Source organism: Syngnathus floridae, chromosome 13, assembly GCF_059516105.1.
Source record: "Syngnathus floridae isolate MCC-2025c chromosome 13, RoL_Sflo_1.0, whole genome shotgun sequence".
Classification (NCBI taxonomy): domain Eukaryota; kingdom Metazoa; phylum Chordata; class Actinopteri; order Syngnathiformes; family Syngnathidae; genus Syngnathus; species Syngnathus floridae.
Genome location: NC_142425.1, coordinates 8,622,578 through 8,635,048, shown reverse-complemented (window position 1 = coordinate 8,635,048; position 12,471 = coordinate 8,622,578). Strand labels below are relative to the sequence as shown.

The 12,471-nt window shown below is 40.8% G+C and overlaps 1 protein-coding gene across 2 annotated transcripts; it reads right to left on the bottom strand.

Moving 5' to 3' along the window:
* Window positions 1-219: 219 nt before the first annotated feature.
* On the bottom strand, window positions 220-12,278 carry ttc39a (tetratricopeptide repeat domain 39A). Of its 2 annotated transcripts, XM_088394130.1 has the most exons (21): window positions 12,050-12,278; window positions 10,851-10,901; window positions 10,692-10,742; window positions 10,426-10,479; window positions 7,372-7,476; window positions 5,556-5,687; window positions 5,304-5,344; window positions 5,151-5,218; window positions 5,022-5,086; window positions 4,839-4,938; window positions 4,662-4,727; window positions 4,416-4,524; window positions 4,263-4,330; window positions 4,134-4,193; window positions 3,866-4,027; window positions 3,640-3,731; window positions 3,205-3,325; window positions 2,790-2,901; window positions 2,556-2,670; window positions 2,377-2,493; window positions 220-2,132 (listed from the first exon to the last, which is right to left on the bottom strand). In XM_088394130.1, the coding sequence occupies exons 1-21, from the start codon at window positions 12,097-12,099 to the stop codon at window positions 2,018-2,020; spliced, it is 1,854 nt and encodes a 617-aa protein (XP_088250256.1). In that variant the 5' UTR covers window positions 12,100-12,278; the 3' UTR covers window positions 220-2,017. The 2 variants fall into 2 exon arrangements, with proteins under 2 accessions (XP_088250256.1, XP_088250257.1); XM_088394131.1 differs by lacking the exons at window positions 10,426-10,479; window positions 10,692-10,742; window positions 10,851-10,901; window positions 12,050-12,278 and adding an exon at window positions 9,132-9,291.
* Between the last annotated feature and the right edge of the window lie 193 nt (window positions 12,279-12,471).

Below are 12,471 nucleotides of genomic sequence, written 5' to 3'. Positions count from 1 at the left end.
TTGGCAGCCAATCGAATCGATCACATTGTAATTCCCTGTAAACATAAACAATAGCTAGAAATCGTTGTATGAGATGCAATGTGGGAGAATTTGGTGCTTTCCGGAGTGTTTTAGTCTTAAGTAAGATTTTTTTTTAATGAGTATTCAGCACTTAAAAAAAAACAGCTTGCACAAATACCACACAACCGACAGCATGAAACAGATATTTAGGAGTCCGCAAACCTTTGGGTCAATAATTTATGTCACATCCTTTTAAAAACAGTACATATGTACAGACTGGCGCCAACAAAATAAAGCAATTATCAAGGGATGGCGCTACGCCGAGGCTAGGGGGTGCCAGAGGCCGAATGTTATTTAATATTCGAAAATATATGCAAAAGTATGTTATCAGCCTAACTATGGCTTATTTTTTTGGGGGGGAAGACTGAAAACAAGATTGTTCTCTTGATTCCATTTTAAATTACAATAACAAAAAAATCACTATATACAGCTAGGAATGCTCAGTGGTAGCCTTGCCATTCTCATTTGCTAAATGCAAACATCACAATGCCACAAAGTTTCATGTTAAAAATGTCCAGGTGGAAATTGAAAGGGAAATGCAATGTAATACAATACGAAAATTTGAAAATGAAACCAAAATGGTGATTGGAATATTAAGACAATAAAGCAGACTTTGACATGTGAGAAAGAAGTTACTCATCACCATCACCAAATCTCCCTCTAAAAATGAATAAAAAGAGAGGTTCTCACATGAAACTCCATCTTGAGCTTCACAGTGTTCAACAGGTACCGGGGCCCTGCCCATTAGGTCATTCAATATTTACACGATTTCTCCCCTTTCACTATGATATACTGTATTTGTTCAGATCCATAAGCACAGTTGGACACCAGTGCTAAATACAATTCAACCCCCTCAAGAGGAGGTTGTCATCAAGCATGGCTGAAGGGCAGCAGCAGGTTGAGGTTCACACTGTCGCACTTGTCCTTTCTTCGCTAAAGATGCAAGAGGCGGACAAACACGTGGTCCCCTCACTGCTCCGAGTGAATGGCCTGTTTGTTCAAGCTCGAGTGCTGCTGGAGTCTATCCCACTGATGTGGGGGACAGAAGAAGAGGAGTGTGCCTTTTCTAAAAGACACATGGTCAACTGTCCTTTTACAACAGGACAAGTTCAGTAAAGAGATGCCATTGACAGTATAAAAAAAGTTTACTGTGGATTGTGGAGACAGAACTGATTATTTAACACATATTTTAAGGAAAGGTTGGCTAAATGCTAACTCAACTGTTAGCACATAAGGCATGAATTATTTTAATAAGGCCGAGTGTTTTATGGATGACCCATAAACTTTATTAAACTAATGTCTAAATGGTAGCTTTAGTCCTAAACTACAGGTGCATCTACATAAATTTAAACATTGTCAAGTTCAATTCAGCAGCTCAATTAAAAAATGAAACCAATTATATAGATTCATAAAACATATACTTTTCTTAATTCGCTGCAGTGACCGCCCCTAATAATTTAAAAATCATGAAATATATTATTGTAATGAATCTATTTAATAAACACGTTGCAGTATTTTTTAGTATTTTTTACCAAAATTACAGATTTTTTTTTTAAGATGCACCTCATGTTTTATTAAGACCACCACCTCAACCCTGCATAGACCAACATGTTTTTTTTGTAGTAGTAGTAGCAGCGGCCATTTTAACACAATCAAAAATAAATAAATAAAAGCTTTTCTAATTTGGTTCATTGTTATTTGAGGCACATGCCGAGACTTGCCTTGGCTTCCATTGAGGAAGTGAAGGTCAGGCAGTGCATGTGTCACACACTTGATGATGGCCATCAGTGCCACATGGGCACGTCATCAGTAAGAAGACAAAAAAAAATCACCCATTGCTTTTCCCCCAAACCCTCCTGAAGAAGAAGACAGTTCCAACCCCGTGCCGGGGCCAGCGAATGCCGAGTGGGAGAATTAAGGGAGAATACAGATGCAGAATCTCAGCTCATTCTCACTCTTATGGGCTTGAGGGCACGTAGACTCCATTTTGTCTCGCACCCTTGGCTTTGTGCAGGGCGGCTTGAATCCGGAATTGAGTCCGAGATTCCATGGAGTAGTTTTTGTAATTTTGCCTGGACAAAAACAATGTTTAGTTAGCAGATCACACTATGGAAAAATTGCAAGTAAGCTCAAAAGGCTTTTTTCTAAATTACCTTTAGATGCCACAAGAATGCAGCAAAGCACTTTTTTAAATTTTCTTCAACCCTATGGGCGGACTAAATATATATAAAAATGCAAATGTATGATAACTATGACTAAATAATAAATATTTAAGCAGTGACTTACTGAGACATATAAAGGTTTACTGTCACTTACTTTGCTGCTTCTAGGAGTTTTACAGCTTCATCATTCCGGCCTTGTTCCAGACATAACAAGCTGTGCTCTAGCAAGGCATTGGGAACTAGGTAGTGGTCGTACTTGATCTGGGTCTCACTGCAGAAGAGATGGGTGTGAATCATAGAGCATCATCAACGAGACATATGTATGATGCTTACTTGCAGAGGACGAGAGTAAAGTAGTGTTCGGCTTCATCGTGATGCCCCAGGTGCTTGAGACACAGGCCCTTCAGCAAGCTCAGCAGACACTGGTCGTCAAATGAGAACTCGGACCCTGATGGACCAAAATGATGACAACACTGAGAAGGAACGTCCAATTTTTTTCTAATGGAATCCCAAACACATAAAACTGCGGATTCATCCTTTTATTATCTGGTTGACGATCCTTCGTACTTTGCATGCTTTCGAGTTGTGCCTGCGCCTCGTCCAGCGTCTTCAGCATGTTTTCAGTCAGCTCTTTGTGCTTGCCGATGATTGTATAGCCGTTCCAAATGTACATCATCTCCTGGATGAGAAATGAAACAAGTCACAAATAGGCAGTTCCACCTGACATGCATACTTGTGTGATCAGGAGAAAAAAAAAATCACTTCATTATATTTAGAGGGAACATAAAAAGTTTACACACCCCAATGTCTGTGTTCAAAATTAATAAATCACATTCAAACTTATGTTCCAGTGGGAGTCAGTACACAACTGCCATAATTTAAAGTGCATTTGATTAACCCCAAATCAAGTTCAGATGTTCTCATAAGCATGCAGTGAATGTGCTACTATTTTATTTGAAGTATGCATGGAAGCAGCACTGACCAGAGGGGGGACAGGAAGAGGAACGGGGTTTTCTGTGAGGTAGCGACGAGCTTTCCTGATGGCAAACTTCTCCGTAGGTAAAGACTTGCCAGCAATTTTCTGTCTTAGCCCTTGAACCTGCCTGCAATATACATCATATTTAATTCAATATGATTAATTAAATATCAAACATAGTAGAACTGAACGTTATAATTATGATTTTTCCCTTATGATTTAATATGCAAATATTTTTCGAGGTCGTCTTCAAACATTTCAACATTTAAAACAATCGAATTTTCATATACTATCAAGTTGAGATCATAAATTTTAGTAGCGGTGCCCCTCGGCAAAGCACCTTGATAAAGACATTATGATGGCAGCATTTTATAGCGATCACACTTGAGTGCAGTTTTTACTTTGTTTGAGAGGAATGTAATAAAACAACGCTTTGACGACCTGAATAGAGTGACGGCAGTCTCCCCGAAGGTTAGACAATCTTCCTCCGTCAGCATGCTGAGGTAGGCCGCTTTCATATACACATAGGTTGCCTGAGGAATGAAAAGAATGGTTACTACTGCAACCTCCCTTTTAGACAATAAAAAAGGAAGCAAAAGAGAAAGTCCAGGTGCTTCCTCAGCAATGCTGGCATTTCTACTTTTTATCTTTCATGCAGACAGCCTACCTTGGACCAGGAATTCTCCTTACTGAGCAGGTCGGCGTAGAAGTAGGCCATCTTCCAATGCCGCTGATATGTGAAGCACCACATCAGCTCCCAGTAGCACATGTGATGGAACTGCTTCCACTGCTGCTGAGCCTCGCAGCACTCCTCAAACCGCTTGATAGCCTGAGAGAGACACGTACGTCAATGTGCTTTGTGTTTAAAGTTCCAGATTTTACTCGTCTCTGATTTGAAAACTAGTTATTCATCAATTGCTAACTATTTCACTTACAGCATCCAGATTGCCTTTGATCTCCTCGATTCGACCAGCGAAGAACAAGAAGATGGATCCCTGCGACATAAACAACTCAATATGACACACGAGAGAAGGCAAGACTGAAAAAGCACACAGCTCGCACACCTTAGGGTATTTCTTGAGATACGGCTGCAGCAGTTTTTCAGCGTCTTCCACATCTCCTTCTCCAGTGCCTGCAGGTCACATAATGGTGCAAAGCCCAAAAGTGAATAAAAAAAAAAAAGATTTGGTTCCACATATTTGTGTGCTTTTACTTGCCTAGTATAAAGCTCATGAAGGTGTGATAGCAGAGCAGCAGCATGTTACATAAGAATGACCTGAATGTGCTTCCCGTACAGCCCTCCTGAAGCTGCTGAAGACCAAACTCCTGCATGCAATTGAGAAGCACAATTACTTTTAAATTAATTGATTTAGAGTTATTAATGATTATTAGACATTTTATTTCAAAGTGCCAAAGTACACCTTGTGCATCTTGAAATATTTTGACACGTCACAGGAACTCACCTTATTACCCGAGAAGCCTACAAACTCCAGCAGCTTGAGCATCCGTGTGGGCAACATGGAGATCATCTGCACGAAGAAGAGAAGCAAAGAAAATGAAGAGCTCATATTGTTTTGGTGTTTGAAATCGCCAGTGTTTATCCAGTTTGGCTACATTGGAAACATTTTTAAACCTCTTACCATATTAAAGGCTCCAACTCCCAATTTGACTCCGCCCTCAAAATGAGCGTGATTGTTGCCGTGACAGTAGGCGGCGGACTCGAGCACTTTGTGGAGCTCTCTGAGGTTAAGATGAGGCAGGGAAGGAAATTTGTGAAGAAAATGACTTTTTCACAGAGTGACAAAAAAGATCTAGGCGCTCACTTGTATGTCTGGTAGCTATTCCTCACTTTGATTCCTCCTTTGATGAAACTGATCATATTTTCATCCTGAGGATGACGCAACATTATGGCCATCAGTGATGGTACAGCTGAAGGAAGTCTCTTTACTGACCTGAAGGAAGGTGAGTGCTGCCCTCTGCAGGAGGCATTCAGCATAGCAGACTTCAGCGTGAATCTCGTCTGTGGTGACAACGTGTTTTAACTCGCGTGCACGCTCTCGTTCTTGCTCTCTCTCTCACACACGGGCGCACACATACGGACACACCTTCAGTATAGCCCTTGGAGAAGCTTGACTTCTTGCGATGTCTGAAGAGGAAAGCAAATATACAGTCATCAGTTTTCTGCCATGCACCTTTGTCCTTATCTGGTCAAAAAAATTATTCTCTGCAGCATGAATCAAAGGCTCATAAATCGTCCTATGATTAATGACCATAGAGGTCACAGAGGTCATAAAAATCAACTCGATTTTTTTGAAAATGAACTCTATGTAAATACTCAAATACGGGCCACGTCTCACCGCTGGCAAACAGCCTGGGCCTCTTTCATGGTATTTCCTGCCTCCATGATGTGTTGGGGTTCAAAGGTCATCATGGCTTGCATTTCTAAGAAGGTGGCGTAGGTCAGGGCATGATACATGCTGTCTTTGATTCTGTGGAAGTAAAATGAAAGGGAATGACCAGTGTCGTGTTTGCTGACATGGAATCAAAAGATGAAGGGAATTTTCAAGCCTTTAGTTTGATGTGTGGGCATGTGTGAGAATGTTTAGCGCCACACCCCCAACACAAACACACAAAAACTTGGACATCTATTTATACATGTGGCTGCTAGCCTGTCACGTCACACCTCGGAAACAAAAACCGAGGAGTGCTCGACGTCATCGTAGTTCTACTTGTTGTTCCAGTTGTAAACCATTAACAAATGATGATTACGGTGAAAATAACTTAGCATAAAAGCAACCTAAGGACAATGTCATGTAAACACAAAATGATTTAAAGACAACTACAGAAATCTGTGCAGTTGTTTCTCACCGCCCTAAAAACAACTCGACTTGCATAGACATGTTTTGGATAAGCTCCAAAGACTGTGCTGAAGAAATTGTTGTCATGCCTCTTGACTATAATTCCGTCCCATATATTTGTTGTCTCCTGTCAAAATATACAAATACTGGTTTAACCTGTCATATCTCTCAATAAAAAGGTCAAACGTAACAAAGGAAACAAGAATCATCTCAGGACAAAGGGAAACATAACAACATGCCAGGACTAACATGACTTGAATTGCTTCAATTCAAATTTGGAAGAACTCTGAGAAGAAGATTAGTGAGCTGGCACCTTCTTATTGTGACACCCATAGAAGACAGAAAGGAATTACTAATAGGGCTACCAAGGAAGTTTTTAAGAAGGAGCTGTGAGACGAGTTGCTCTGCTGGTAAGAAAAGGGAATTCCAAACATTTCACAGCAGCGCTTCCAAGTTCTTCAAGGCTGACTGACGCTTTACACGAGACGTAGCTACATCAAACAAGTTCTCAGCATGTCTTAAAGCTAAAAATATAAGCGTGCGGCCACTTGCGGCTGAACTTCACTTAAATGTTAAATAAAAGCGCTAAACCAGTGATGATGTCATCAGCTTATATAATGTACATAATACGGCTTCGATTCCTTTCACGGTATTTTTCACAACGTATCAGAATAACTCATTCCTTCCTGACCTAGCCTTGAAAGAGATCAAAGATGAGACCGTGTAATTAAATCTGGTTTGAGGATTTAAGTTCATTACATCACTCAAAACATTTCACCACAGTAAACTCAGTCAAACCAGCACTAAGTAGAAGAAAATGAGCAGATTAGAGTATCAGGGTTGGCTAAAGGTAAGACTGTCACAAAGGCTCTGATGACTGAGGAGAGAAGTAGTCAACAAAGAAGTAACTTAATAACACGGTGTTGGTTACCAGATCTGGATGCAACAGGTGTTAGTGAGGACAGCTCCAAAAAACAAAGTCCGATCTAAATCAACTTATGTCTCCTGAAGGTCAAACAAATAATGACAAGAATTAGAATTGCAAGACGGATTGTCTAAAATGTCTGGAATGGTGCCCCTGAGGAAAGAATAGAACCCCGACCTCCACAGTTAATGTGTCGGAATTGTGACATCTGCATTTGTTTGTGCATTAGTGTGTGCGCGGCATGGACGATTAATTGAATTTCCCCATGGGGACAAATAAAGGATGTGTTCTTCCTCGGCGAAGAACACGTGCTGTGGAGCATGTGGCTTGTCACGTGTGCTGAAAAAAGCTGCTGTTGCAGTTCAACTGTGCTGCAGTGTGAGCTCATACCTGGGTCTCAAGCGAGCCTGTGCCTCCTCAAAGTCATTTTGGAGGAACAAATCCAGGGCGGCCATGCAGTCCGCCAGAAGCAGCGACAGGTCCGACGTTGAACACCTGGACAAACAAAAGAAAACATGGAGAAGTGGTGATTCACCAAGCTGTCGCCTCGCATTACTCAAGCAAATATGCGGCTAATATAAATAATTACTTTTTGAAAGCAAAAAAAAATCCCAAATGTTCTTCCGATATATGTGTTTGCATGTTAGGACTTTTTGCTCTGGAGCCACAAACCACAGCTTTGTGTGTGTTTTTTTTTTCCTCCTCCAGACAACCGTACTGATCACATGAGCTTGGAAAATTGTCCAGAATTTAAGGAAAGTAGAAAACACTCCAGTCAGGGTTAACTATCTCACTCAAGAATTGTCATATCGGACCACGAGGAGAAGAATAGAAAAAGCACAGCCGGCACAAACAACTAATCTGTGTAATTGCGATGACTAATAAACAGCATTCACTTTACGTTCCTGTCTATTAAGAGACACAGGGTAATTCACACACATACACACACACATACACACACACACACACAAGTAAGAGGGACCGCTTAATGATTTGATAAGTATGGTAATTACAGGAGTCATGTGCTGGCTAAATGTATTTTGGACAAAAAGGTTGGACAATAACTGTAGATGAAGGAAGGCATTGTTACGGAAAAAAAAAAAAAAAGGTAAAAAATTGAGTACATGTCAAAATGATAAAACAACTAAATGTTCAACATCTTAATATGAATTCAATGAATACAAGGTTTATGAAATTAACCGGGCTTTCGATTGCGAAGCGTTCGAATATTTTAAGTAGTGCTATTTGTAGATTATTTTTTTTTATCTATGACTTCATTCTTCTAGTTTTTATATTCTTTTTAGGGTCTTACCCCAACAAATCCTTTGTACTTGTCACTGTTTGAGGAAATATGAGTTGGGACCAGCCATCTTTTTGTCCTCTGATTTGTCACACAGGCTGTGCTGACGCATCATCCATAATAAATATTTGCTCCGAGCCTAAGAGGCAAACACTCCATGGAGCAATTTAAACAAGGAGTTTCCGAGATGTTAAGCGGGTGCACAAGATGATAACAAAGATGTGATTTCTGAAGTTGATGTTTGATAAGCTGTCAGAAAAACACTACAAATAAGGCTTTAATAATTACAAATATAAAAAAGCCACCCAAGTGGCACTAACAAAAAGACATAATAATAATATAGTAATAATAATAAGTTGATGTTTGATAAGCTGTCAGAAAAACACTACAAATAAGGCTTTAATAATTACAAATATAAAAAAGCCACCCAAGTGGCACTAACAAAAAGACATAATAATAATATAGTAATAATAATAATAATTAAGACGGCCAACATCTGGAAGAACACGTCATCCTCTTACTGCATTGCAAGAAAGGACAATGCTGACCTAAAGCCGATTTGATCATTTCAATCCATCACGGTTAATATTAATATTCATTTCCTAATTATCAATGAAGCAAGTGCGCTTCAACACCACTCACACCTCTGCGCAACGTCTCCACACTTAATAGCATCCCGTTATCGACCCTGCCTTGCCGCTGTCGCTACGACTCTATTAAGTGTTCCGCGCTGCGACAAGGCAGCTTAGAAAAAAACAATCCCAGCAAGTTTGTCCACATGCCTGAGCTCCGGCACTCGCATAGTAGGAAAGGAACAAAGCAAACTAACAGGCCATCTTACGCCTCTTACCCGTTCGACAGTGGCTGTTCTCCTGACATTTTCATGTGTGTGAGGAAACTAAGGCGGATGAGCTCCAAACGGATGGTGTGTCTTTCGCTAAGACTAGCAAGACAGCTGGCGAGTGAGCTGGAGGTGGATGAGGAGGAGGGGGGGGAGCGATGGGAGGAGGAAGCACTCAGCAAGCTTATAATAAGATTGGGATGACTATCACACATCACACAAGGGGACACAAATGCTATCTGTGCTAGCTTCAGTCAAACACACCCACACACTCTTCAACTTCCTGTTTGGAAAAAAAAAAGTCAAATTAACACATCCAGTCATTATCAATGGCGCAAGTTCTCATTAGGGTTGCATGTGACTTGAAACTTAGCAGACTGGTTGCCAGCCAATTGCAATAAAAACTATTTACACTCCCATTCACACTGAGAGAGTTGAAACGGCACAACGCTGAGGCAGACGTGCTAACAAAAGCAAGTTCCCACTGCTGCTTAGTTACAATACAGTGGAGACATAGAAGGTCAAACACAATCTGTTCCGGTTCGCCGGTCAACCAGCGATTCGTTCAAAATTTTGCAACCTACATGCATATAAAGAATTTGCTTGCTTGAAGGCCAGTCTATTTTCTTAACATGGTAGAATGAGTCAAGGTTATGTCTTTAACTTTGAAACCATGATAATGTACTTTTTACTTAGGGATGTTCAACATCTTTTTTTTTCAGACCGATACCAATACGTGTAGTCACAGGAAGTGACACTACCAGTACATTTGATACATGAAATGTCCCCGAAAAAACATTGGAAGATAATTTTAAAAACATGTCTATCTCAATATAACAGATTTACTCAAAAAATACTAAATTAATGGCTATTTTCCTTTATTCTTATTTCAAGTATCATGGCCACAAGAAGGCAGCCAATACCGAGGTCGCGATATCGTGTGATACTGATACCGATACCCGATATCTTTCATTTACTGTATTTTCCACATTGATTTTGGTAACGATTTCCTTATTAAACACTCTTATTTGAATTCGGAGAATACGCTGTATATAGTATAACCGTAAGAAAGCAAAATTAGTCTTTCTAAAGGTCAAGCTATACAGCTTAGCAAAAAACCCAACCAAACAAAACCATTACTGCGTCATGCCTTTCATTATTGACACAGCAGGGAGGAGCTACAGCAATTCTGACTGACGACCTTCTGCTGACATCGACGTGTCACAAGTCACCATAATTCACAGTCACTTTGTTGTGAATGTGTCGCCATAGCGACGCAGTTAAGTCTACTGTCTGGTCTTACCCGTTGGAAGGACTTGCTTGTCCTGGGACATCTTTGTTGTTGTGTAACTGCAACCTAAAAAATGAACAACAGCAGAGGAAGAAGATCATCTCAAGGGATGAAATCCATCTGAGCAGTCAACAATTGTTCGGGGAATATGATCGTGGGACACCTTTCCAAGGTGGAACCTTACGTTTCTGCTGAAATAAATGCCTGTGTGTTTTGGGAAACTGTTGATGAATAAAATCTGCTCGAGATTGTAATGTTAGCGATAAACGCCCACCAACCTGAAGTCCCTGATGATCGGATCCAAAGCTGGAGAGTTTATGACTGACAGCCTATTGCAAAATAGAGAAGAATAACTTTGTTATTTGAGAACACATTCTTAAGTCCCAATGGGTTTGTCCTCTAGGTAAAATGTCAAGCCCAAAAGACATTGAAGGTACCTGTTAGGGGAGTCCGGGCCATCAGGGACGTTTTGTGCCTTTGTGACATTCCTGTGAAGAGTTAAAAACTTTTATCTGATAGATCTCGTGACTGCGAGGGGATGAATGTGACGATGGGCCAGGCTGACACATTAAAAGCCATTTCAAGCATGGGAATAAATCAATGCTTTTGTCATATTAATGTCAAGATGAGTTAACAAAAAGCCATTGTGTTGTTGTGGTTTTTACCGGCTGTCTATTTTAAGAAGGAATTTGAACACTTACCACATTCAGGTGTTATTCAAATAAATGGTGTTGACTTTCCCCACTTTATCTCACGTCAAATCTGAGTGTTATTGATCTTTTTAGGAGAGGAAGTAAAAAAACCCTGAGATCATTTAATTGCGTGAACACCTTATAAATGACACACTCAACCTCATTCATGTTAAATGGGGGTCTACTTATTGATCTTTGTAACATCATACAGTCCAAGCCATGGTTCGTAGTGAGGTCACAAAAGGATCTCCAAGGTAATGGACAGAACTCAAAGCCATCATCAAATGGAGATAAAATGGCAGTGACATTACCAAGGAGCTGCAGAAACTTTCTGGCAAATAATGGCTGTTTAAAACAACAAACAATCTCCCATCGTCTTCATATGTCTGGACTATGGTGTAGGGTGGCAAAAGAGAAACCTTATCGTCAAACCAGAAGTGTATGGAGGAGGTGCTGATGTATTTACTTTTCACTTTAAGTACAATCAGTACTTCTCCTTTTTATCAATACTGGTGTCTGTCGTGTGAGAACTTTTGCCACTTTTAGGAGGATCTCTTTAGACTGGTGTGCCTAATATTTTGACTGCTGAGTAGTGAGATGAATTTCTTCTTGAGTGACACGTTTACTTCCTGAACGCAGGCTTGTATAAATAACCACTAAAAATCATAAATCACAAAAAAAGACATTGTGATACTGTTGTGTTTATTAATCTTGTGTAGATAACCGACAAGCCTGGTTGACCACGTCAGGCGATGCAATGTCGTCCAACAGGCTGGCAGGCGACACCCGCAACACACACGACGAGTTTACGAGTCCATAAACACAACGTCATACCATAATCTATCGTAATAAATCAATTTTAAGTGCAAGAAATACACGAAAAAAATATGGAACGCATTATAAAGTGAGACCACCACACCGCCACCCACGCCCCGTCGACTCACTTGCTGCTGTCGTTTCCCTTTACACTCCGTCTCCACTTGAGAAAACTCATTCCACGGCGGGCAAGGGCAGCTTCTTGACGGGAGGCGACACTCGGGAAGCTCCCACGGACGTGCGGCAGAAAAGGACGAGAGGGTGCCGGGAAGGAGGGGAGCCTGGCTTGTTCCCTGCCCACGCCTCCTCCCGCGTGACGTGGGAAAAAGGTGCGTCTGAGCAAATGCGGGCGTTATGGCCCGGCCTATGCGCTGCTCTATTTACAAAAATTACAAGTGAGCCGCGGCGTGGAATCACCGCATGTAAAGAGGAAATTATAGGCGTCATTTCAGGCTACGAACAGCGAGAGGAGAAAGTCAGAAGAGGAAGTCACTGTATAAGAAGCTTCGTTTTGCTCCTATACTGAAAATCAACCTCTCATCATACATTA